This window comes from Uloborus diversus, chromosome 1 (genome assembly GCF_026930045.1).
Source record: "Uloborus diversus isolate 005 chromosome 1, Udiv.v.3.1, whole genome shotgun sequence".
NCBI lineage: Eukaryota > Metazoa > Arthropoda > Arachnida > Araneae > Uloboridae > Uloborus > Uloborus diversus.
The window spans coordinates 86,415,325-86,442,959 of NC_072731.1; the positions used below are offsets into that span (position 1 = coordinate 86,415,325).

Consider the following 27,635-nt stretch of genomic DNA (forward strand, 5'->3'; position numbering starts at 1 on the left):
CTCAATATCCTTTTATTGTTTTGAGCAGTGTCCTTACTATGGGGTCGTATTGCTTACATCGAGTGATGATTCCCACTCTAATCAAAAGCTGAATCCCCCCCCCCTTCTCTCTCTCTGTGTATTTTAAAATATATTAAGAAAAAAAAACGTGGAATGTGAGCTTGCTAAAACTCAAACTTTCCCCTTAGATTTTTTAAACTGGCGACGGCCTTGAAAAATTGAATGTTACCATTTTAACTGGAGCTTGTACATAAATTACAAATGTTGCCAACACATGCAATAATTAGAACATATCTGGTAGCCCTAACACTCACTTCTAAGCAAGCAGCTAAACTAATTTTAGTATTAGCCTCGATTATGCATAAGATCCTAAATTCATTACAAAAAACTATTGCTTGCACTTTTAATTGCTGTCGTAAATGTAAGCAGTTCGTTTTGGCATCTGTTGTAACTTTTTTTTTTTTAAATCTCAAGCAACTTGATTCTGTTGAATTGTTTTGATTAATTTATTAAATGATTGCAAATGATGCAAATTTAACTAGCAATGAGTGACTCTAAAAAGTGCTATGTTTCACCTAATTTAAAAGCAAGAGAGCAGTGAAACTTTTTGGGGAGAATTTTGTACCATTCAGCTTGGGGGGGGGGGGGGGCACCCCTGTTACAAAGTCACAGTAGTCGAAATAATTTCAATGCAGAGGTGTTCCCATACCAAAGGGGTGTGCTTCATATACTCTCAAACATTTTTTAGACACATTATGTATATGATTGCATACACATTCTGTGCATAGTGGATTACTGGGAGCAGGGACGGCATTTCAGCATTTCGTTTGGGGGTTTGAGTTTCTTGAACATGAATTTCCTCTGTATAGTATAAAGTAAATATTGGTTAACAGGAAGAAATAATAAAATGATTTTAATGTTAAGGATAATTAGGTTTGTTAAGAACAATTAAAATTTTTGCGACCAAAGCTTTAAATTTATTTTGTAACAAGTTATCTCACAAAATATCTCGGTACTAGTTTTTATTTTTTAGTAAAGTTTTAGTCTGCTATTCTTGAGGTCAGGAAGAACAGAAAATTTTGTAACTACATTCAATCAATATCCAGTGTTTTGCATTATTTCCAGTACAGCTAAAGATGAAGGTCTTGCTTGCCACATTGTGCTTCGAAAGTAATTCTCTAACCATTTGAGACACAAAAGTCATCTTTAAAATGACTGACCAGATTGAAATAGACAAAAAACAATGGAAGCAAGAAAGTTATGTTAAAAAACACACTTCCTTCAGTTTTATCTCTGTAACATGTTCGGGATAAACGACGCGTCTTTGCGTCAGCGCTAGGTGGTTCTTCAGAAATGAAAAACGCATCTGTGTGTTACCCAGGGGCGTAGCTAAGGGGGGTGGTTTGGGGAAACCCCCCCCCCCGAAATTTTAGTCTCAAAAAAGAGAGAGAGAGAGAGAAAGAAACAAAAGAGAAGAGAAAAAAGAGAAGAGAAAAGAAGGAGAGAAAAAGAAAAAAAAAAATCAAAACGACTTTTTTCTGAATAACAATGGTCAAAAAATTCACTTCGCTCCCCCCCCCCCCCCCCGCCAGTGCCATTGAAAATCAGCTCCATGAGTGACTCTCAAGCGTAAAGGCGCCTCACACCTCACTCTGCTGCGACATTTTTTTGATAATTGAGTGAAATTTCACACTTTGCTTTAGAAATTGAGATTGATTTTGTTACATCCACATATGTGTACCCTTTTTTTGTCATAGATTCTGCAAATTGTTAAATATGTTCAATTTTATGAGCGGCGCAGTGGGAATATTACAATACAGTTGAATCTGTATATTTCCTATTTCACAGGAAGGAAAAAAAATCGAGATAAAGAGGTTTTAAGATACAGGGACTTTAAGAAACTTGATAGAAAATTTGGAACATGATGGTGAAAATTGAAATCAATACTAAAGACCAATATGGGTCTCTTGATCAAAAATTCCTCTGTATTAGTTTTGTTAGGTCTTTATTCTATTATTACATTTATTAAGTGCGTTATTGCGAGTGTAAGGATAATCATTTTTGACAGTATAAAGAAACTTTAAGCATATATTTTTCTAAGAAAAAAGTCTTTTATTGCTTTTTGGTGCCTGATTTTTTTCTTTTTTTTTTTTATTTTTTTTTGATTAATTATTTATTCTCTTGAGGTTAGCAATTGCTGCAAATCTAACCTGGTAAACTATTCTAGGATTTTCCTTTTTTCTTTACTTGAAAAAATCTTAAACTTTTTTTTCACTCCTATCATCTTGGTTTTTCTATAAAGAATCATAATTTTAAGAAAGAGAGCAGACCAAAGAACAGTACTAAAACCAGATAACAGAACAAAATGACTTTTAACTTGAATGACCTTTAACCATGAACTTGAAATACTCATCCCATAATGCAACTAATACGTTGTGAATTTCACCCCTTTACTCTTCTTCCAAGAAAGTGCTTGAAACGACTGTCCTTTTGTTAATCTTTCTAGAAAACCTATTTGTGGAACGCATTTCTCCCTTTTTTGCCCCCTCAGCCCTTTCTGTTTCAAGTTGAAGAAAATGCTTTTTGCTTGCTGCTTTAAAGATCATTGGGTCTTCGAATCCGAAAATGATAGCATAGCCGGAATTCAAGACATAAGGTTTTTGTTGGTGTTGTGCTGTCATAGTCAAAATGACCTTTGCTAATCAGAGTATCCACCACAATCACATCGATTTGTCAAAAATGTCAGCCAGTATTTACTCTATATTCTTTTAAAAACGTGCAGTCTGAACTATTCAGAATAGTATATTCTAAGTGAACGTTGTTGTATAATAATGAAGCGAGCAAAACCGATAACAAGTTTTTAAAAACATATATACATATACATATGTATATATATATATACATACATCATACATTTGGGTCTCTGATCAACGACTTTCAAGGGCCCACAAAAAGCGTCCTTAGCCAACTGTATATATATATATATATATATATATATATATATATATATATATATATATATATATATATATATATATATATATATAAAATAAAAGAAGTAACCCCCCCCCCTAAAGTCGGCTCTAGCTACGCCTCTGGCGTTACGGTAAGTAGTACGCAGCCAGCCTAGCGACGACAGTATTCTGCATTTTGGATTTGGAAAAAAAATGTTTACTATTAGATGGCATTACTTATCCATGTTGCGTTCAAATGATTGCTCTCCTGCATTAGTATTTCTCCGTCTGATGTCAGAATGGGGTCTGTCAAGTGTCTGTGTTTTATTGAATTTCGTGAAAGAAAATATAAACATGTGCTCGCAAGTGAGAAGGGAAACGTATACTCATTTTGAAGTGGCTCTTTCTAGTTTTGATTCCATTTATAATGGGATTAGAGGGCAGATATTCCAGCAAGGGGTTTTACTTTTATGTTCATTTGGTAGCCATGGTGAACACGTTATCTTTCTGAGGAGGAAATATCTTAATTTATGACTTATCCCTCTATGGATCTTTTGGGTCACATTGAAACTATAATTTTTTTTGTTGGAGTTCTTCATACAATAGTTACTTTCAAAAATCATACGCTGAAAAAGAAGGCAAGGAACTTAGACGGAGATGTGTAATTTGCTCAAAGCAGAATAAAAGACCTAACATTACGTATGAGTGTATGATGTATGTATGTATGTATGAGCTCATTGCACATTTATCTGTGCTTTGAAATTTTCCATGCGGCTTTAAAATATTAATTGTCACAATATTCTTCAAGTATCTCTTATATAATTAAAAACTGAGCGTATCTATGTATGTCCAAGCTTCTTCTCCCTAACGACAGTGAACAGACCATCGAACCAGGTATCGATGGATTCGTAATCTTCCCAACTTCATGTTTGGCTATTTAACATAATCCTCCGATAATAATTAGCGGAGATATCAATTAAAACTATTAATTATGACTCTTAGATTTCAAAATCAAATCCCTATTTTTTTAAGGCTTTCCTCCATTCAAATTATTATTCAGTGCTTCATCTCAACTTTCCGCAACAATGCTTTTATTAAAATGAATAGCGTGAAGAAAGTCATTGAGCTAAAAGATCTGATGCCATTTTTTTTTCTCGAATATGAACAGGTGAAATTCTTGTTTCTGTTTTGAGGCTTTTCCTGTAATCAGGGGATTTAAAATGTTTACTTTTTTAGGTTTTTCCACAATCTGCCGCAAAATTTCACTGACTTTTTTTTGGTTCAAGTTTGAGTGTTGCACTTGCGTCACTTGACATAACTTTTATTTTCGAGGTGGACTGTGCAAAGCTGGGCCACACAGCTAGTTTCAAAATATTAAGCGCAAATATTTTTCCTGTTCTGTAGAAAATATATTGTTTAATTTTGGTACTTTTAGTTATTGTAAAAAACAATATATTTTGCATTTTTATTGTTAAATATTAATCATTTTTATAAATTGGAATCAGGATTGGAAAATAGCGACGTAAATCAGCAGTGGACGGAATTTAAGGATAAATTTGCTAAAACGGTTGGGGACTATGTTCCATTTAGGAGAAAAGGTGTTAGTACCAAAATTTGGCCCATGTGGTTCTCCAGGGAGACTAAAGAAGCTCTTAATTATAAGCAAGCCACTTTTCGTCAGTTTAAAGAAACTGGTCAGAGTGCGGAGAGGCTCCAGTATGGTAAGGCAAGGCGAAATTTTAAGTATTTGGTACGCATTCAGAAAAGGGAATTGGAGCAAAGGCTGGCAGATGATATTGATGGGAACCCTAAGAGGTTTTTTGCTTACGCTAATTCTGGGAAAGCTCGAAACAGTCAAATTGGGCCTTTGGTTGATGAGTATGGAAATTTAATCCAAAACGATAGGGATATTGCAAATGTTCTAAATAACTTTTTTTCCAGTGTGTTTAACGATAACTGTATCTCAACAGTTGACACTAACAAGATACAAGCTATTATACAGCTTGAGGATTTTGTATTTTCCAGGAAGGAGGTTTTATTTCATTTGAAAAAGATTAAAGCAACTAAAGCTTCGGGATCAGATAATATTTATCCAAAAATTTTAGTTGAATGTGCAGAGGAATTAGTGGATGTTATTTTGAATATTTTCAATGCTTCTTATAACTCGGGGATGGTGCCAGAGGACTGGAAGCTGGCTAACATAACGCCACTCTTCAAGAAGGGGTCTAAAGGTATTGTTGGGAATTATAGACCTGTAAGTTTGACTTCGGTGATTTGTAAGATTTTCGAAACCTTGATCAAAATTAAGATCATGAGGTTCTTAGAGACTAATAGTCTGTTGACTAGTTTGCAGTATGGTTTCAGGAAAGGTAAATCCTGTACTACTAATTTATTGCATTTCTACGACAAGGTTACCTCAGCTTTAGATAACAAAAAATGTGTGGATGTTGTTTATATTGATTTTCAAAAAGCTTTTGACAAGGTACCGCATGTTGCTCTTCTCACCAAGTTAGCTGACATAGGAATAGGAGGAAAAACTTTACTTTGGGTGAGAAATTGGCTTACTGGTAAGAAGCAAAGAGTAGTTGTGAGAGGAAATCATTCTAATTGGAGTGATGTTTTAAGTGGGGTTCCTCAGGGATCAGTTTTAGGGCCTCTTTTGTTTATTATATTTATGAATGACATCAATGAAAATATTTCTGGAAGCATGAATTGTTTTGCTGACAATGCAAAAGTTATGGGGATTGTCGAAAATGAAGAACAAGTAAAACAGCTGCAAGAGGATTTAGATCATATTACTAAGTGGGCAGATAAATGGGGTATGGCAGTTAATGTAGGGAAATGTCAAGTGCTACACTTAGGTCATGGAAATAAGCGTATGAGATATCGTTTACAGGGTTCAGTCATAAATCAGGCAGAAAATGTTATGGATCTGGGTATCTTTATAAATCAGGATTTCAAGTTTAGTCAACAGTGCAGTATTGCTAGTAACAAAGCCAACAAAATGCTTGGGTTTATCAATAGATCTATTTCAAACAAATCTAAGAAAGTTCTTCTGCCTTTATATAGGAGTTTAGTAAGACCTCATTTGGAGTATGCTGTTCAGTTTTGGTCGCCTTATCTGAAGAAAGATATTTTTGTATTGGAAAGGGTTCAAAGAAGGGTAACTAAATTAGTAAGGGGACTCTCAGATTTAGATTATGATATTAGACTTAATAGGTTTAACATGTATAGCCTGGAGCAAAGGAGAGTCAGAGGGGACATGATTCAGTTATTTAAATTTATCAAAATGAAAGATGTAAATGGATTAAATTTTTGCGGGGAAAGCAGGACAAGGGGTCATTGTTTTAAGCTATTTAAATCGCAGGCTAACTTGGAAATCAGGAAAAACTACTACTTTAGCAGGGTCGTGGGCACTTGGAATAGCTTACCGGAAGAGGCGGTAATGAGCAAGGGAGTGGATAGCTTTAAGGGGGCCATTGATCTTCATTGGGGACTAATTAATTGACTAGGACCAGCCTAGATGAGCCCAGAGCCTGTTGCTGGTCGTCACATTTGTATTTGTATTTTTCATTATTCTCAGTGAAAAATTTGGGAGTTACAACCGCACCCTCTCGACCCCTCTATTTGTCGCCCCTGACTGGGAGTATACCCTCAGAAAAATTGACAGGAACACCACTGTTCCAATGGCATAAGACAGGCATTAAAAAAAACCATATATCGAACTTCAGTGTCACTAAATGACAAGTTAAAGGCCTTTAAGATTCAGGTACTAAAAAATTGTATGCCAGAACTGAACACTTAATTTTAAAACTATACATACACAATAAATATTTTAAGGAATGGGGCAGACATTTACTCAGGAAAGATTCATAAATTAATTTTGCACATGGTGTAGTGGAAGAGGGCAAGCATTTTCAATCAAGGGGAAATGCAGAAGTAGTTTTGTTCAAGTGATACGGGAAACATACACTACACAAATTTTACTGCAAAACAAAGGAACAACAATATACCTAATTCAAGTGGTTCATGTCATATGTTAGCAAGGAGGAAAAAGAAATTTTTTTAACATCATTTTACTTTGCAGCAGTTTATTACAGATCTTTTTATTTTAATGCAACTCATTTTGTACATACTGAGCAAAAAAGGTAAGCATTAATAAACTATTCAATACGTAATGTTTATAGATTGAATCCTGTTAAGATTGATTTTGTCTTGTGAATAAATGCAATAGTTTGCCCTACTAATGCTAGGGGGGTTCCATACTTGCTTCTTTCTTTTCGCACACTTTCTAAATAAATAGCAGTTTTTCCAATTTGAAAACGCAGCCAAATATTAGTCTCACTAGATTGAAAACAATAACCTATGCTGGACTAATGCTTAGTCTATCCAACAAACAATATTCTAGTACATGGAACAGTTAAGAAAATGATGAACAGCTACATATCACAAAATTAAGAAATCTTTAAAATTCAAGCATAAAATCCATATATGGCTTCAACCAGGGCCGAATTTAGACTTAACGGGGCCCTAAGCTATTTCAGGTATAGGGTCCCCTTTGTAGTTTGAGCAACATTTCTCTCGGTGATGTAAGAGGCATTTTTATATTTTTTCCCTGTACAGTGTTTGTCTCTTTCCTCGGACACATTTGGCAATACTTTAACTTTGTTTATCATGTTTTAATGTGTTTTCCCTGATGTCCTGTTTGGATTGACCTTAAGAGGGAGAATGATATCAAGATAGGACTTCCCTTCAGTGGAGTATAGAATATCCCCAATTGTAGGGAGTCCAGGGGTTTCTCCTCCCAAGGAAATTTTGAAAAATATACATAAAATTCTGCATATTTGAAGCTTTATAAGATGTAGTTAGAACTACAAGAATATCAGGACAGAAATGGGCAAACAAAACTTTTTTAAAGTTATATATTCTTTCGAAAATTAAGCTAATACACAGTAAAAATTGTTTTTGATTTGACAAATCAATGACAGCAGTTGACAGAGAGAAAAAGAGCGGGAAGAGAAAAGACAATGCATTGTTACTTGCTCAACATTGGCTTTCGGTACAATTAGTTTTTAATCATCCCTCCAACCCACCGAAGAATACAACAATGAATTAACCCATTCCATAATCAGCCCGAAACCCCTTAACGCGCATGCCGCAGAGAACGAAAGGAGTTCCTTTTTGCTGCGTTGTAATAGCACTTTTCTCCCCATTTTGCTATCGGGATTTTAATGTTGTTTTTGCTGTTGAGCTTGCATTCGAAAATCGCTTCGCTTTATTAATTTTTAGGTACTAGATTAAGTACTGCAATACAATAAGAGGTTGCTAATATATGCTAAAATATTCATTAAATGTACACAGTAAATAATGGGAAAATAATAAACAATAGAGTGTAGGACGAAAAGCAATTATTTTTATAACACAAATTTTTTTTATTGATTTATTTTTCCTTTTGCTTTTATCTCAGTATATCATTTTTTTTCCCTTTTATACGCTTAAGAAATCAAAACTGTTAAATGTAAGATGATCTATCTTTCAAAAGGGCTCAACAAAACATTCTTCAAACAATTGACTGATCGATCCAACCTGTGAGCAAGGCAATTGACTAGACAAAAACGCTTTTACTGTGGGAATGCTTTTCTAAGAGGGTAAAAAGTATTCTTCGGTGCCTTTTGATACATTGACCCTTCAAAACGACCAATAAACACAGAGACATACCTTTTCTGGTCGGATCTTTTATCGTTATTTCTCATGACTTTAAAATCCCTTCTGAGTGCCGAGATATCAGTTGCTCAAGCGTGGGAAGTATTTTAAAGATAAATGATTACAAAAGATCAAAACTTGCGGCTAATCCCCTATTTCCCTAAAGGATACTTTTGTGCATGCAACTGAAAGCCCCCAGCTGAATAACAGACAGCCTGGGAGAGGTCAATTCCCTAAGGAGGTGTCCCCCTTGGCGTCTTATGGTCAACCCTTCCACATTATTTTCTTACAACAAAACATTTTGAATCGGAAAGGAATTTCAAAGCAAGCTTTACTGCTTGTGTTTGGGAACATGTCTTCAGAAGAAGAAAAAAAAAAGAAAATATTGCTTTAAATAGAGTCTGATTGTTTTTTCTTTTTTTTTTTTAAACATACTTGGATAAATTTTAGTTTGTTTCATAGGATTATTTACTAATTTAAGCAATTTGATTATTGAAAAGAAACCAAATATTTTATTTCTATTTTTAAAATCACATAAAAGAAGGTGCAATTAAAACATTGGAGCTATTTTAAAACCAGGGTTGTCAAGTTTTTGCCAGGGGCGGAAAAAACCATGGAAAAAACCACGGTTTTTACCGCCCGGCAAAAATAGGTTTTTGCCAAAGTGGCAAAAATAGATTTTGTGTTAACGACTTACGAACAGTTTTTTTCCCCTTTTATATAAAACTAAAAGCACGAAAAGATTTTGATAAAATTTTAATTTAATTATTGTTATAGTTTTAAAAAACTTTAAGGTTTAACTTACTTTTAAAGTTATGGAGCAGTTTTACTTCTAAATTTTTAAACATTAACATAAAATTTCAGTTTGTAACATCTAAGACAAATAATTAACTTACAATGAAAATGTAATTAGCTTGTTTATTATAGCATTTTTTACAGAATACTAAATATCTATATAAAGTATACTTAAGATACAACTATAAAATAAAAGAAATAAAAGTAATTAAAAAGCAAAATACACATTTCTGTACATTGAAATATCACTTAAATCATCATAGTCTATACCATCTTCATCAAAACCTATTTGTTGTTTAAGCATGGCATAGCAATAAACTAGTTTCGTGAGAGAAGCAACTGACAAACGGTTTCGTATTTTTGATCGTACAAAAGAAAAATTTGAGAAATATCTCTCTACTTGCATGTGAACTTGCAGTACACATTTGAAGAGTTGTGACTAGTGTGCAGAAATCTTTACGTACTGTACTGCATGTAAATGCATTATTTCTTTAGTGAGGAAAAGTTAATATTTTACTATATTCAAGTAAATATTCTGTTATTAAATAAATAGCTTAAAAATCTTAGTGGGATAAAAAAAGTAATTAATTAAATATATGTACATATATATATATATATATATAATTAGAATTCAATCTTTTTATTAATTTACTAAGCTTAAGTAAACATTCTTTGTTTTAGCATTGAAGGAATTAGCTCATTCTGAAAAAATTGTTTTAGCAAACATTTAAAATCTTAAGTTTTGCAATCCAAACATTTCTTTTTTATTTATTTTTCACCTTATAAATTAGAAGTAACATGGAGAGACATAACTAAAATATTAAAGTGCATTATTTATATTATATTGTTACTATTTCTTGATTAACAATATAATGCTACTTTATTTGCAATTAGGTTTTTGCCGTTTTTTCCATTTTTGCCGGTTTTTTCCATTTTTGCCATAGTTTTTTCCACTGTCCCAGCAAAAATACCTTTTTGCCGGCAAAAAACCCGACCCTGTTTAAAACAATAAATAAAATCTGAAAAAGAAAGGTTTGTTTCGTATTAGTAAAGCGAAAAGAACTCAAGATATTATCATTTCATTTGTACTGTCGTATCTATTTTATGTTTTGCATGGTCAACTTTTACGTGTAGTCAATGCGGTCGTCGTAATTTTTGTTTGTGAAATTAAAAATATTCAAAACCGTATCACTAAAAATCCATCAAAGGGTGCCGCGAACATAAAAAGTTATAATTTACGTTTGAAAATATCATGATTTAAAAATAAATACATAATTAAAATAATAATAGTATACAAATAAATAAAAAGCATAGTAAACACATTATAATTTAAAAAAAAAACATACTTGTACAAAATTAAGATATGTATGATAATTAAAAAAAATAATATTGTGTAAAATAAATTATAAAATTTGAGGATTATGAACAATTTAGTGAAGGATGCTTGTGTAAGAAGGTGGATTTTTGATAACAAGAAAAAATATTTCTGTTTATTTGCTTTATTCAAACATAGAAATATTGACAAATGCGTAAGGAAATATTTTCACACTTGTTCATCAGGAGTTCAAATGCCAGAATGGTAAGAAACAAAGCTTCCCCGAAAAGATAAAAATATAATGCCTGATTATTTGAAGCTTTATAAGTGTCCTATTCAAGAGTACTTGAAAGGTTAATATCTCAATAAAATAAAATAAATTACAACAAGTTTCGTGAAATACTATAAGTTACATCCCTTTTGTCTAAGGAAAAGAGCTCGATTACCGCTCCCCTAAAAGCACCAGAACCCAAAGGAGAAGCGCAATAACAGGGTTCTGCCCCTGGAAGGATCGCCGACACATATTCAGCCGAAGCAAAAACTACTAGAAACGCCGTGACGACACAGGATCGTCGAAGGCAGTTAGGAACCATTTTCTTGCGATGAGCCTGAATCGGCCGGGGCAGTTTTAACACAAATTGCGCGGCCGATCCTGTATCGGTCGGGGCAAGGAATGGGTTAAATAAAAAATGAACAATAGTAAAAAATGCTTTAAAAGAAATGAGGTTCAGTTCTAGAAAATAGGTAACAAGATTGTAACATACTATTCATTTGAACAACTCATAATTTATACATTTGATAAGAAATGAAATTGAAACCCACTTTGCTTAGGATTTTCAAAGACTTATCTAATTATTTTCAATGACTCTAGAAAAATTAAAATTATTTAATGCACTTCATTTATACTTCCCAGTCTCTGATATTTTAGTAATTGACTGCAAATTTTTACAGTCCTGTTCTAACTTTGTAAGAAACAGTTATTTTAAATTTAAAATTAAAAGAAGCTATAGAGTTCTCATGACAACAACTTTGCTTCAGTCGCAAGTGAGCCAAAAAACAAAAAGGAATAGAGGTTTTTTTTTTTTTTTGTTTTTGTTTGTTTGTTTCTGTGTTAAACAGATCAACAACATGCAGATGAAGTAAGCTAAAAGCAAGCAACATCAAAAGAATTTCCAAACATGCTGCATTTGGAGTTGTATAAATAGCAAGATATGAAACATGTGAGTAACAAAAATTTATAATATGTTTCAGAAATGTGACAACCATGGCCTTTACACTTTTAGTGCAGGATGTAGAAAGGAGCTGAATTTGACATATATTGGCATCACTCTCCCTACTCCCTCCCATTTGTGGTTTGTAACCACACTATTCCAAATTTTCAAAGTTTTCATGCACTAGAAAATGAAATTTATTTTTTCAAGTACTTTTTTTTTGGAACAAATCATGCTAATTTCCAGGAGTTGGGGGCCCCTAACAAAGCCGGCGCCCAAAGCTATAGCTTGCTTAACTTGTACGTAAATCCAGGCCTGGTTACAACTCATATTCATTAATACGCAAATTTCTTAATCAAGTGGACTTCTTCAAATTTTTTAGCTTCAGTTTGTTCATCAATAAACAATACATAAAAGTGGCCCCAATAACTTTTAAGTGCCTGCTCTCAATTTGGTTCCATTTACTTCAAGTTCATTAGAGATATGATGTTCATGAACGAACGGGCCTAAATGGTTCTTTAAACTGTACAATTTCCTAAAAGATGAATGGTCATTCTTTTGAGCTGTGATTTTTAATTTATAGTTATGTCTCTTTACTTTAAATTTCTCAATTAATTTTTTTTAATGTCTTTTGATATACCTTTCATTTTATACACGTTCAAAATATTTTTTTGTTTTCTTTTCGCTTGTGACCATACTATATTTGAGGATAAGAAATTTCTATCGGAAACTAATTCACTACTTCATGTGATTTTAAATTCAATTATTTTTTTTTCCCTTCAGCACTGAAAATGTCTCGTGAGACAGTATTCGGTGATTTTTTTTCTGTTTTTAGAGAAATTTTCTGATGTCACCTCAAATTAATTTTTTTAATAAAAAAAATTTAATTATCCAATTTTGTACCATGTTGGAATCAAACCAGTGACTTTTAGAATGGAAAACATACCATGTTGGTCACCAACCTTAGCAAATGAGCTATAATTGCTTTAGACATCTAAACCTATATAAAATCTTCAATTAAGTTTTGATCAGCTTTTTTATCTGTTAGGAAATTTTACTTGTTTTTTCTTAAAAGAATATTACTGATCCAGTGAAACATTTTTGTTCTGCGTAGCAACTCTCGCAAAGAAATCACCTGCAACTGTTTTAAATGAACAAGTTGTGCAAATGAACCAATTCAATGTACAGGCTAAAAACTTAATGATACTCTGATGATCATTAAACAGAACGACATAGCCCATTTCAAGTCCATAAACCTTTTTTAACTGGAGCTGACTTTTAGAGAGTGTGAAAAACAAAAGCCATTATCAGGTTGTTTGCTCAGTGACAGTACTTTTTCTGACTGCTGTTCATATCATCGACTCAGAGCAACAGTAAGATATCAAATCCCAGAAATAACACTAAGATATCTTACTGTTGCTCTGAGGCGACAATATGTTGATTTGTTTTGTTAGCTAGTCACTCAATGGGTAAAAATTGAATCCAAAGAAACACAAAAATATTTTACTTACTTCAGAATCCTCTTCAATACCTTTCCTTCGGAGCTGAAAATAACAACAAATAATCAAACAAAAATATTTATTAAATTAATTAAGTTCATGCTATAATTTCTATGCATTCATGAATGAATTGTTAAGCATTTTTATGTTACAGAGAACACAAGACAAATACAAGTATTTCAAGAAACATTAATCAGGGCTCAGGGATGAAAATCTCCGTAATTCTGAAACTGAAAAGTGCAACATGCATGATGATCTAATATAGGACAAGTGCATGGTAAGAATAGATCCAAGAAAACTACTGCTTCCCTTCTTGAATATTGGGGGGGCTATATTGGAAAGGGTTCAAAGGCGGGCTACAAGGCTAATAAGTGGACTTTCCCACTTAGATTATGATTCCAGGCTTAGAAGGCTAAAAATGTACAGTCTTGAGCAAAGAAGAGACCGAGGGGACATGATTCAGCTGTTTAAATTTATTAAAACGAAAGATGTTACGGGGCTAAAGTTTAGCACTGAAAACAGGACAAGGGGTCATTGTTTTAAGCTATTTAAATCTCAGGCTAACATGGATATTAGGAAAAATTATTATTTTAGCAGGGTAGTGGAACCTTGGAACAGCGTACCGGAAGAGGTGGTAATGAGCAAAGGAGTAGACAGTTTTAAGAGGGCCATTGATCTTCACTGGGGATTGTAAATTGACTAGGACCAGTCTAGCTGGGCCCAGAGCCTGTTGCTGGTTGTCACTTTTGTATTGTATTGTACTGAAATAAGGTTACTCTATTATTTTGCAAGTCAAGCAAGAAAAAAAAATCTGAGCTGTTTCCTGAAAAATGAATGAGTTCTGTGAAGTTAGTTGACCTTAATAACCATTAACAATTCTTTCTACAATTCATTATAAGAAATATTAGATTATGGCTATAATAATGCCTAATCAGGATATGTCTGTTAATAAATTAAAGTATACACTATCGCTCAGAAATTTCAATACACCCTTTCTTTTTCACTTTTTCCAAGCAGTACACAAGTAAATATACTCTGTCACAAATATAATCTTTTATTTAAAAAAACATATTTCACAACATTCTTTAACATCATAATTTTGTCTTAAATGTTCCCTTCATCAAAGTAGTCTTTTTAGAAGAGTTTTACCTCCACAAACATGGGGCACTATATTGGTTAGTTTAAATTTTGGATTCAATGTTATTCTAATTAAATTGAATTTCCTCTCACATATGATTTTGTCATCTAATATTTAACTGGTCACAGTGCAGATAGGCTCTAATATTGTAAGGCAAGGCATAAATTTAAGTATTTGTTACGGATTCAGAAAAGACAGTTGGAGCAAAGACTGGCAGATAACATAAACAGGAATCCCAAGAGGTTTTTTGCATACGCTAATTCGGGGAAAGTTCAAAATAGTCATATTGGGCTACTGATTGATGAACACAGAATTTCAATTCAGGACAATAGTGATATTGCTAATGTTCTTAATTACTTTTTTCGAGTGTTTTTAACGATAACTGTATCTCAACAGTTGACACCAACAAGACACAAGCTATAGTACAGCTTGAGGACTTTGTATTTTCCAGGGATCCGCTCTTCAAGAAAAGGTCTAAAGGGTGTGCGGGAAATTATAGACTTGTGAGACTAACTTCGGTGGTTTGAAATTTTTTTAAAACATTGATAAAAATTAAGATCATAAATTTTTTAGAGACTATTAATCTATTGACTAGTTTTGAATTTGGTTTCAGGAAAGGTAAACCTTGTGCAAGTAATTTATTACATTTCTATGACAAAGTTACCGTGGCTTTGGACAATAAGAAGCCTGTAGATGTTTACATTGATTTTCTAAAAGCTTTCGATAAGGTACCGTATGTTGCTCTACTTAGCAAATTAGCTGATATAGGAATAGGAGGGAAAACTTTCATTTGAGCAAAAAACTGGCTGATCGGAAGGAAACAAAAGGGTAGTTGTAAAGGGGAAATTATTCTAATTGGAGTGAGGTTTTAAGCGCAGTTCCTCAAGGATCAGTGTTAGAGCCTGTTTTGTTCATTGTTTTTATGAACGATATTCATAAAAATATTTCTGGGAACATGAATTGTTTTGCTGATGATGTCAAAGTCATGGGGAATGTAGAAAATGAAGAACAAGCAAATCAGCTGCAAGAGGATCTAGATCATATTACGGAGTGGACTGATAACTAACTGGGATATGGCTGTTAATGTTGGGAAAAGTCAAGTGCTACATTTAGGGCATGGAAATAAGTGTACAAGTTATTATTTGCAAGGTTCAGTCATTAGTCAGGCAGAAAAAGTTACTTATCTGGGCGTCTTAATAAGTCAGGATTTAAAGTTTAGTCAACACAGTGCAGCATAGATAGTAACAAAGCCAATTAGATGCTTGGGTTTATCAATAGATCTATTTCAAACAAATCTAAAGAAAGACTTCGGCCCTTATATACAAGTTTGGTAAGATATCATTTGGAGTATGCTGTTCAGTTTTGGTCTCCTTATCTTAAGAAAGATATTAATGTATTGGAAAGGGTTCAAAGGCAGGCTACAAGGCTAATAAATGGACTTTCTCATTTAGACTATGATTCCAAGCTTAGAAGGCTAAAAATGTAGTATTGAGCAAAGAAGAGACCGAGGGGACATGATTCACTTGTTTAAATTTATTAAAATGAAAGATGTTACAAGGCTGAAATTTAGCACTGAAAACAGGACAAGGGGTCATTGTTTTAAGCTATTTAAATCTCAGGCTAACATGGATATTACGAAAAATTATTATTTTAGCAGAGTAGTGGAACCTTGGAACAGCTTACAGGAAGAAGTGGTAATGAGCAAGGGAGGAGATAGTTTTAAGAGGGCCATTGATCTTCAATGGGGATTGTAAATTGACTAGGACCAGCCTAGCTGGGCCCAGAGCCTGTTGCTGGTCGTCACTTTTGTATTTGTATTTATGTTTCTAATGCACCTTCCAGAGTAGTTCAATAAGGCTGCATCTTGGATTTTGGGCCAACCTACCTATGTTTTGGAGCACTTATTCACATTGTTTGGATTGAACTTATTTTTTACACAAATTGGAAATACGGTTTGGGTCTTGTTGTAAAACAGATCCACAACCAAAAAAGCATGTGCCAGAGGGAACAAAATGTCGCAGAAGGATGGTGCGATATCCTTTGGCGTCCATGACCCTATCCATTTTTACAATATCACCAACTACACTACCACCAAAACTTTCTTAAGCTATGATAGGACTCTCTCCACTCTTGATAGTTGATTGGATATGAACAAATAACAGGTGCTGATCCACAACTGGACAAATAAACTAATGATCCTTAAACCCAAGTATTTTGAAATTTGATTTGTCAGTGGAAAATACATTTCGAATTATCACATATCCGATCCTGTTGTTTTCTAATCAGGGTTCATACTCTATTCTGATGAAAAAATTTCATGACTTTTCCAAGACTTTGTCATGACTTCATAAAAAATTTCATGACCTTGTTACACAAAGAGAATAGTACTATTTAATATCAAACTTGATAATTTATGAAAATGGGAGTAAGCAAAACTTCTACGTGAATGCAACTGCCTCAGCGAAAACCCTCTTTGTGGTTGAAAAAACATTAGTGCACACTGCAAAAAATCAATTTCTTCTTTTTTGTCTTTTTTATGTAAATTTAAGTGAAGTAAAAATACCTTAAGTGCAATATAATGATGATTAATGTCTAATATTTTTCTTTATTAAAGTATCAATGAATTTGCTTTAAAAGTTGCCTTTTTGTGTCAATAGTGCTTCTTATCATCATTGTAACGGTTCAGTATTTTGGTTCTAAGCCATTCTTTAGTAAATTCATGTTTCTAACAGAGATATTTATAAAAAATCATTCAGTAGCAAATAAATCTTCTGACTCAAATGTACTTGTTTACTAATTTACACTTTTTCAAATGCATATAAAGTAATAGGTTTAGAAATTCCAGAATATAGTGTTAGATTCCCGGAACTGAATCTAACAGTGGGTTACACATGGATCAATTTGGCAGGCTGTATGTTGGGCACTACTGTTTTAGAATATTAGAATTTCACTATTTCTATCGCCTCATTAAAGATCTTTAACCAAGATAATGTCAGATAAATAAAAATATGGTTTTAATGAGTGATTGAAACCTACTCGGAAGCAATTATGTTTTTTGAGTGGGCATGGCAAAATCAAGAATGTGCAAATTTGCTACTACAGAATATTAAAAATATGAGAAGTGTTAAAAATAAAAAAATTCAAAACTAGTGATATCCAAGCCGTAAAATCATATTGCAAAAAAAGAAGGTCGACTTCTACAGAAGTGGATGCAATGGAATTTCAAAATTCAGATTTGTTATGGGGATTCTTCAATTTTCCAGTTTTTAATAGGGTTTATATGCAATACTGTTAAGTCATCCAAGATTTCTAATGCTCTTTCAGCTATTGTTACTTTCTCTTCGCCCAGGATATTTTTCCATGACTTCAAAATAAATTTCCATGACTTGTAATGAAAATATAAATTTTCCATGACTTTTCCAGGTCTGAAATTGGTTTATTTTTTTCCATGACTTTCCAGGATTTCCATGACTTGTACGAACCCTGTCTAATCCAGTTAAACCTTTTCCTTTCACTATCCGCTGTGAAGTGATTTTCTTGAGGTTTGGTCAGGTTTTAAGCCAGTGGCTTGGAGGCATCATTTGACTGCAGAGATTGGTATGTTATTTCCTATCAAGCCAGCGGGATTTAAGACAGCTTTTTAGCCTACTTTCCCAGTAAAAGTCGGAGAAATGCAAAAAAAAAAACATGAAAGAAGGCTTAATGCATCTTGAAAATATTACAAAAAACAAAAAAAGTCAAAAAAAAAACTAAATAAATATCGAAAAATAAAAAATGGGAAAGTAGGGTATTGAGATAGGGAAAAATGTCTGTCGGTATGTCCCCTTCCCCCCCCAATAACTTTTAAGTGAATAGTCCGATTCGAACAACTTTTTTTTTGTTCAAAAGATCTCGGCGAGGACACCTCATTCCTACATTTCATTTTTTGATTTGAACTATTTTTTATTCGATTTTGAACAGTTCAAAAAAACGCCTACGGGAAATTCAAGACAATTCCGAACTGTGAGGCAAATTTGCTTCAAACTTTGTTGGAAAGAGCTTTTGATGAAAAACTTGTATATGAAATATTTCTTTGATTTGAACAATTTTCCGTTCAATTTTGAACGGTTCAAATCCCTTAACATTAGCACCTACGGGGAAACTGAAAGTCAATGTAGATTCCGTACTTGAAGGCGGATTCATTTCAAACAAACTTTGTTGGAAATAGCTATTGATGCCAAACTCCAGACTCCAACTCCGAGAATTTAGAGGCACCTGACTCCGACTCCTGTGGCCGACAATTAGTCGGACTCCGACTCCCCGACTTTGACTTTGTAGCTTTGTCAAAAATTTATGCACAGAGGACAAATGACTGACTCTGATTCTTGGTATTCCACTCCGACTCCTTTACCCAAAATGAGATTGACTCCGACTCTAACTCCGCAGCTACGGTTTTAACTGTGAAATAATTATTGTTAGTATGACTTGTTTTTATTTTCATGCTGAAGTTTTAATTTAGGTATTCAGCTTTCGGCGGATAAACTCGAAGTCGTTCATGTTTCTACATAAAGATTTGAGCAGACGATTTTTTCCCCTTTAAGTTGACATTTTATTGTTTTTATTTATTTTGGTAAGTGTATTAATTCATTTAAAAAATTATTTTTGGCAACAGGGGAAAAAGAAAGTATTTTTTTTTGATATGATGTATTTTAATGAGCTTATTAATTCTATTATTTTTTTGTTTTGAAAACTGTTAAAGAATTTTTTTTAATGGAAAAAAGTGTATTAGCTGCTTTGTTTAAAAGGTGCTGCTATTTTATTAGTTTGTTTATTGAGCAATCACGATTGCTTATTGCTTTCATTTGACTGTCCTTGACATTACGGTTCCTTTTTCAGCTTGGACCAGGCTTGCAGCACCACCGGCGGCGGCGCGGCTGGTCCTGAGCACTGTCCCCCGGAATCCACTTTTGCTGGGCGGTGGCGTCCATGTCCTACACACGCATGCTTATACACCCTCGCCTACGCGACGCGAGCCTTTACACACATACACACGCCTACGTGCACACACGTAAGCCTACACACACAACTATACACACGTAACCACCCAGGAGGAGGGACATGCTTGGGGGGGGGAGCCGTTTCTAGAAACAATAACTCAAATCAGTAGCGTCTTGTCGCAACTCGTGATTGCGAAAAACATAATTTGAATTCAAAGTTTCGGAATTCAAATTAGAATTAATTGGGGGAAGTAGGTCACAGATTTTACTTTCTTTTTAATTTAATTTTTTTTTTACGCATCTAATTTTTTAGATGAGTAAGGAATATTTTATTCCTAGAAATCAGCTTAAAATATTAAAAAAAATACGTTTGAAACAATTTTCGATTTTAGTTATTTTTGAGAATATTGATCAGGTACTAAAAAGTAGTATGGGTATACGGGCAAGTAGGCTCGTTTAGTTCTAGACGGAACTAAAGTTTTTCTTTTTACAACTGTTATGAGCTTATTTCAGCTTATTTCTCTTAGATATCTCTCAAGTACAGTGTGCCCATAATTAAAAATCCTACTTTAAAAATGTCTAGCGGCGAAACTATCGCTCAGAAGGTAATGAAATTTTGAGCAAAACATTATGAAGGGGCATTTAAGTGGTTAAAAATTTCACCAGTAGAGGGCGCTTTTTGGGAGTTACACCTTTGCTATGCACTTATGATAGTTTTAAACAAATCTTTCATCACAACATGTTCAACATGACAGGTATCATTTTCATCTATCTTCAGAAATCGTGAAGTAGCTTGCTCTATAGTTCACCATAGTAAAGTATGCTCTGGGAAGTGCTATAAATACAGTCAATTCTAGCTAACTCGAATCTAAAGAGACCAACGAAAAACTTCCGACTTATCGGTAGTTTGACTTATCGCTAGTTTCGGTTTTTGACATTTTAATATCAAAAACCATTGAATATTTTTATTAATATGTACATATAACAGACAAAATCACAGAACTTAAATGTTTTTAAGCAAAACTTGCACAATTTTTCCATGTAGAGTTCTGAAGACAAAGTTGTGTCTGGTGAACTTTTCCAGCCATTCAGCACTGACGTGGAAATTCTCTATGTTCAGTAATATAGCAAAATTCATTGCTTCTCATGCAGCGAACATCTACTTATAGAAATAGCATGGTCTTGAATTCAATACTGTTGGAACCACTTGAATAGAACTGATTCTACTTCAGGAAAGGTGCACCTCTTCATTCGTTTCAGATTCATTGATTCGTACCGCTTTTGAAGTTTCTCTTTAAATATCATTGACAGTATTTGGAGCCATATTTCAATGTATTATCTTTTTTTTTTAATAGTTGGATTCCTTTCAATGTTACAAATAAGATTTACTTTCTAAGTCCAAGATTTTTAGCTTTTAGACATCTGAAGAAAATTCAATCTATCTCTCTCTCAAGGGAACTTATCAACAAATGATTGAACTAAAGCATGAAGGTGAATGCATCTTAACTTAGGTCAGACTTGGAATAAAGGTGCAATAAGTTCACTTGGCAATTTGACAGCTTAAAAGCAGATTCGTAGTCCAGCAACATATCCAACTGTAAACAGTACAGTACAACAAAAGAAAACAAGCTATTTCCGCACGTGTAACTCCTTTATTGCACATTGGCTTAACAGGCTTTCTCTTTGCTTTAAAAGCCTATTGTGCAGGAATTGCAAGTAAAAAAAGAATTATATATTTCTTTCTTTTGTTTTCTTTTTTTTTTTGTTCTTTCAAAATAAATTTCAAGTCATCTTTGAAAAAACTTCGAGACATTGAGCATAATTAGCATGGAATTAAAAACAAAGGGATCGGGACTTGATAAAAACTTTTAGTTTATACAGTAAAACCTCGCTATAACGATATTTTGGGGACCAAAGAAATATATTGTTGTAGAGGGATATATTGTTATATCGAGGGCATATATATTTTGATAATACAATAGGTTTTTTTTATTTAAATGTTATAGTATATGCATTACCTAGGTGTAAATGTTTTTATATATAGTATATCTGTAATACATTTATTGGCAAGGTGTTAATTATGAATAAATATTACTATCAATTGAAAGAAATTCCGAAAATAAGCTCGAAAATTAACCTCAAATCCGTTTTTATTGAAAAAAAATCCAATATTTTTGTTTGTTTGGCCGCTTTTTTGATTGTTAAGTCAACCAACAAGGTATACATTGAGTCCAAAGCACGAAAATGATCCTCGTTTGTGGATGGAAGGCTTGAAAAAAATGTCCGCAGAGATTTGACTGATTGAAGTGTTTCCTGGGTCGACAATAAGGATTGTGATGAACTCGTATTATCATCATCTTCTTCTTCCTCCTCATCGTCTTCATCACCACTATGTTTCATCTCACCAGTAATTTCAGAGAGAATTTCTTCATCAGTAACTCCTGCGAAAACAGTAAGATCGTCATCCGCTGTCAAATAATCCTCCACGTTCACTCCATATTTTTTGCCCGTTTTTTCCTCGAGTTGGGACACAGATGTTTGGAGATTCAAAACTATTTCCTGATCATATAAAATATCACAGTCTGAGGAATTTTCATCACAATCAGATAACATTTTATCTTCTAAGACACCTAAACCGGCCTTTTTCCAACAATTCAGAAAGGTTTTCTCTGTTACTGCCCACCAACTTTTAGCAATAAAGTCACATGAGTCCTTAACATTTACAGCTTTAAAAGGGTCTTCCACTTTATTTTCAATCCCCAGAAGTATCGATTCTACCAAACGTTTCCTATAGTATCCTTTAAAACATTTAATTATGCCCATGTCGAGTGGCTGCAATATGGAAGTGCAGTTGGCCGGAAAAAAAACAATTTCAACGCATTGTAGTTTTGGAATTGAGGTGTGAGCGGAGCAATTGTCAATCAACAATGCAATTTTTTTCTTCCTCTTCTTCATTTCCTTATCTAACTTCAGCAACCATTCAGAAAAAAATTTAGACGTCATCCAAGCCTTTTTATTGGCTTTATATTCCACAAGAAGACTTCTCACATTCTTGAAGCACCTTGGCTTCAAAGATTTGCCGATGACAAGAGGTTGAATTTTATGTGTTCCTGTACTATTGGCACACAGAAGAACAGTCAATCTTTGTTTTTGATTTCTTCCCGCCGTGACACTTTTCACCCTTAAACGCCAATGTTCTATCAGGGAGGAGTTGAAAAAACAGCCCAGCTTCATCAGCGTTGTAAATGTCTTCTGGTGCATACTTTTGAAGAATATCTTTCATCTTCTCTTGTCTCCAGGCATTTGCCTCGTTCATCGGAGCAGATTTTTTCTCTCCGTGAATTTCCTGGAAAGTGATTCCGTGGCGATCCCGAAAACGCATTAGCCAACCATTGCTAGCTTTAAAAGTTTCGTTCCCTAGCATTGCTGTATATTTCCGTGCTTGTGCACATAACAAGGGTCCATTTACTGGGATATTTGTTGCCCTCATCTCTTGAAACCACTTCAGGACGACAGCATCAATGTTTTCATTAGTCGCGACTTTTAGTCGTTTTCGCTTGGGATTAACTGAATTTGATCTCACACCTTCAATATGTTTCCTCTTCTTGAGGAACGTTGCAACTGTAGATTGATATAATCCATATTTCTTAGCTGCATCAACCTGCTTCATTCCATCATCAATATCGCTGATGACGTTGAGTTTATCTTGAAATGAAATTTGCTTTCTCCCTGCCATCTTAAGGAAAAATACACTAGTGAAAAAAATCAAATCTTTCGTTTTCGTCGATGTTACACCTTTTCGGATCTCCAGCGCGACGCCATTTTGGAAACGCATTGTTTAAAATGTAGCGCGAAACTTAGAGCTAACCATTTTTAAAGAAAAAATAAAGTTTTAAGTTTTTTCTCTTTTTTTTTTTTTTTGAAAATAGGAGGGGTTATTTTCAGGATTTTACTGTACTTGAAAACCAAATTATCGTAATAAAGAGGGGTTGAAAACTTTAAAAAACATCGCTTTACAGGGGTTTATTGCTGTAGAGAATATCGCAATATTGAAAAGAGGATAACATTAACTCCTATGCAAGTTCACCGGGACCGCGAAATATTATCGTTGTAGAGGGATTTATCGTTGTATCGGATAGCGTTGTAGCGAGGTTTTACTGTAGTAATATTACCGTTATCAGACTTCGAGTTACAGCGAATTGACTGTATGTCGCAATAAGCTGTATTTAAAGACAGGTAAAGTTCTAGAATTATCACTATGTGTGAGATGTTTAAAATGCCTCTAAAGTCAAAGGTCATATGGATCAAGGTTTGATGATCAGGAAGTAATGTATAGCATTAAAAGTGAAATTTTGAAGTATTTTTTTATTTGCTCAAACACGTTCTCATCTCTTCATTACGTCATCATTGAACACAATATTTAGTTAATTTCTGAACAACAGTTTCATTGCTAGACAATTTTAAAGTAAGGTCGTTTAATCATGGACACCCCATCAGGTTCTGACATTTTCTGAGGTCGCCCGGAACATGAGCGGTCAAAAAAACTATTCTTAATATTAGTACTTCTCTTAATGGTGCATTGCAATTCACTAGCTGAAACTTTCTGTAAATGACCAATATGACGCAAGTTATGGCCCGCTTGTATTAGAGCAACAACCGCAAAACACTTTTCAATCGATAACTCTTTCCGATGAGCATTCTAGTAGGAATTGAAATTGTAAAGAAATTTCTACCTAGAAAATGCTCTTGTGCAGTTATACTTAAAACTGGTTTCTATACAGTTTTTCTTTTAAAATAAGCATGTGCACATTTAGACAACATCTAGATGAACTATTTCATTTTAGGCGAAAGTGCAAAAACTTATTTATTTTCTTTTTTTTACGACCAATGTATGATACAACAATTAATGGAAGCAGCTTTACAAACAACAGCTATGTGACTATTATATTGGAGAACAGTATTCTGTTTGTTTTCGATATCAATTAAAAAAAAACAGGTGCATTGACATTAACGAGCAGTTCCTTAAAAATTGGAATTCTGCGATTTGAAAATTAAAAGTTTTACTCTTATCTAGTATTTTGCACAAAAATAGTAGATAAAGAAATAACAGTGAACTTGCACTGATGTGAGTCGGGTTATAAATAAAGTAAGGTCAAGAGTAGGCATTTTTACTGCTGTAAAATATCCATTTTCGCATACATTTCGCTTCCTCTTCTCAGCTTCCAATTCTTTTTTTAAGACAAGGGGAATATTTTTGTTTCCATTAGTTGGGCAGTTCAATTGAAAATCTTGGTGCACTTTATAATCATCTAAATCTGTGGAGAAAAATTTGAACAGGGGATTATTTAAGCTTCAGTCAATCAAAATGTTTTAAAAAATAAATTAACTTCATGCCTATAAAATCATGAACATGTTACTATTTCATCAATTAAAAACATACACTATGATCAATCCATTTGCACCAATGTGACTTTTTTATGAATACATTTGCATTTTATTTCCGGAATTTCAAACATATGCTTAAAATTGCTACACATTTAAATATCAAGTACCATTATGTATCATAATATAAACTATCAACTTTCTAAAAAGATTTTTGGTACATAAAAAGTAGTGATTTGTACATGCTGTACAGCCACACCCACTAAGAAAATATTTAAAAAGTTGAGTCTTTATATTATGACATATGCAGAGATCAAAGCGACCAACTGACAAAACATAGGGCAAGAAAGATGTTGCCCCCCCCCCCCATTTTTCAAAAATCAGGCTGCTAAATTCGTGATCAAAAAAACAAGAAAGGAAACTTTCACGATCTTACGAAAATGGAATAGAAATTATAAGTAAACAAATAGAATAAAGGTGTCAAAAAAGGATTTTTTTGACAAAATTTTGAAAGCAAATGCAATTTTTGAATATTATTTAGGAACATTTAAGGTTCTGCATTATGATTTACCTAACTGAGGGCCGATGAAACGAATGTTTTTTTTAACCAAACTTCAGTCAAATAAAAAATGAATCTGTGTAAAAACGTAACTTTATAGGGGCAGCTGACATAATTGCATTTTTTTTTTTTAATAACAATATTGTAGAAATCACAGTTAAGTGGAGAAAAATATATCTGCCGCCAAAATACATTTTAAATAGAGAAAGGTTGAAACAGAGTATACGAGATTTTGAAAATGTCATGACTAGTCACTTCAGTAGTTCTAAGTGTTTAAATACAAAAAGCAAATTAAACAAGAATTTTACAGCAATATTCAGGAAGCATGACATTTAAAACAAAAGAAAGTGAAAGGCATCTCTAAAAAGAACCATATCAGTTCTAAATGTTGAACGTTTTTTTTGACGGGGGTCGCAAATGCTTGTATTTCAAACAAATAAAAATATATAAAGCTGGAAATTGAAAATTACATTATGGGAAAACCAAAGCAGCCAAACAGTTTTGGAAAAAAAAAACTGATAGAGAGTTTCTCGGAAATTTTTTATCAATCATTTAATCAAATAAAAAAGATTGACAAAAAAAAAAGAGGAAGAGAGATCCCGAACTCTATTCCTTCAACTTACGCTATCAAATGTAGCCTAGAAGCGCAATTTTGAAACTTTGACTATGAAAATGTCCCGAACCCCATGTCTTCTATTACCATCAGTGATGGTCTAGAATTACGTAAGGACTTCAGTACAATTTCAAGAAACATATTGGACTAGGAGTGCACCCCTGTCCAAACTCTCGAGAAACTGCCCTGCCCCATCCATAAACATTGTCTAAAATTTCATTTTTAGGACTCTGAATATTTTTCGAAGAACCCTAAACCTTTCCTACATCTAATATCCCCAAAGACTCCCTAAAACTTTGCATGAATAGCTCAGATTCTGATAATATTCCTGGGAAGATTTCCCGAACATACCCTGATAATATCATTGAACATCTATGATTTTTCTAGACTGCTTTTCTGTCGCTACAGGAGATCTTTTTATTCCTTTATATAATTTCGTGATTTACTCTTCATTTTAATGCTTATCATGCCTGCTAATGATGAAAAATAAATACACGATTTAAATATTGCTTTTTTTTTTTTGTCAAAAAAGCGGTTATTTTTCCTGTTTTTGTTGCACATTACTTCACAGTTGGGAGCAAAGGTACACTGTCTTGATTGGATAAAACAGTGTGCTAATAGGGGTAAGAGTTTGGGTTCAAACCTGGGCCGAAAAATATCGGTTTAATGGGGTTTTTTCTTCAGCAGAATTCTTATCCAAGTTTCCATTGATATGCAAAATTATAATCACAGCATAATCCTAAGCTGTAATTCTGTTGTTGTTGTTAAAATCAGGAAAGAAAACATTGATTTTAATACTGTCAATCGCAGTTTAACTTTTAAAATATTTTAACGAAGTAGAAGTGTAAATGTCACTCCATTTTTCTCCTTTACTATGCATTGGTTTGGTCCACAGCATCTCATGGTTGCATTAAATTCAGAAAATACTTCCTTTGAGTGCAAATGCTTCTTATGAGTCAGTCAGTCATCTAAAATTGCGTTTCTATGATTCCAATATCGGAAAATTGCCGAAGACAGGTCTCAAGCCTCTCCTACTAACATTACCAAAGGTGCTCTAAAACTGCGTTTAAACAACTAACTTCGAAAATTTTATGGGGGAGAGTCCATCCCTCCCCCCTTTCTCCAATATCATTTAAAATAGCCTTAAACTTTGTTTAAGGGTTTGAAATTCGAATAATTACAGGGGTAAAGCTTCCGAAAACTCCCTCTAATATCATTGAAAGTTTAATAAAATTGTTTCTGGATTTCCAATTTCGAAATAGCTCACAATTGCATATTTTAGATTGTTTATTTTCGAAAAATAAACAATTTTTGGTGTTCAGCGAACCTTTTTGACCAGCTGGATGCTAAAGTTCTGGAGAAGAGGCCTGACTTGTAGAAGAAAAAATCAATCTTTTACCAGGATAATGCACCAGTTCACAAGGGTAAGCGTACTTTAATACACTGAGTGCTCACAAAGATAGATACAACGTTTGGTAGCAAAAATGCAG

General features: G+C 33.6%; 1 protein-coding gene across 1 annotated transcript in view; it reads right to left on the reverse strand.

Annotated features, from left to right (window-relative positions):
• Positions 1-27,635, reverse strand: part of LOC129229266 (uncharacterized) — a 163,244-nt gene that overhangs the window by 76,157 nt on the left and 59,452 nt on the right. The window contains exons 10-11 of the mRNA XM_054863575.1: positions 24,791-24,906; positions 13,490-13,522 (exon numbers count right to left, since the gene is read on the reverse strand). Coding sequence (XP_054719550.1) covers positions 13,490-13,522; positions 24,791-24,906 — 149 coding nt within the window. The remainder of the gene's footprint in view (positions 1-13,489; positions 13,523-24,790; positions 24,907-27,635) is intronic.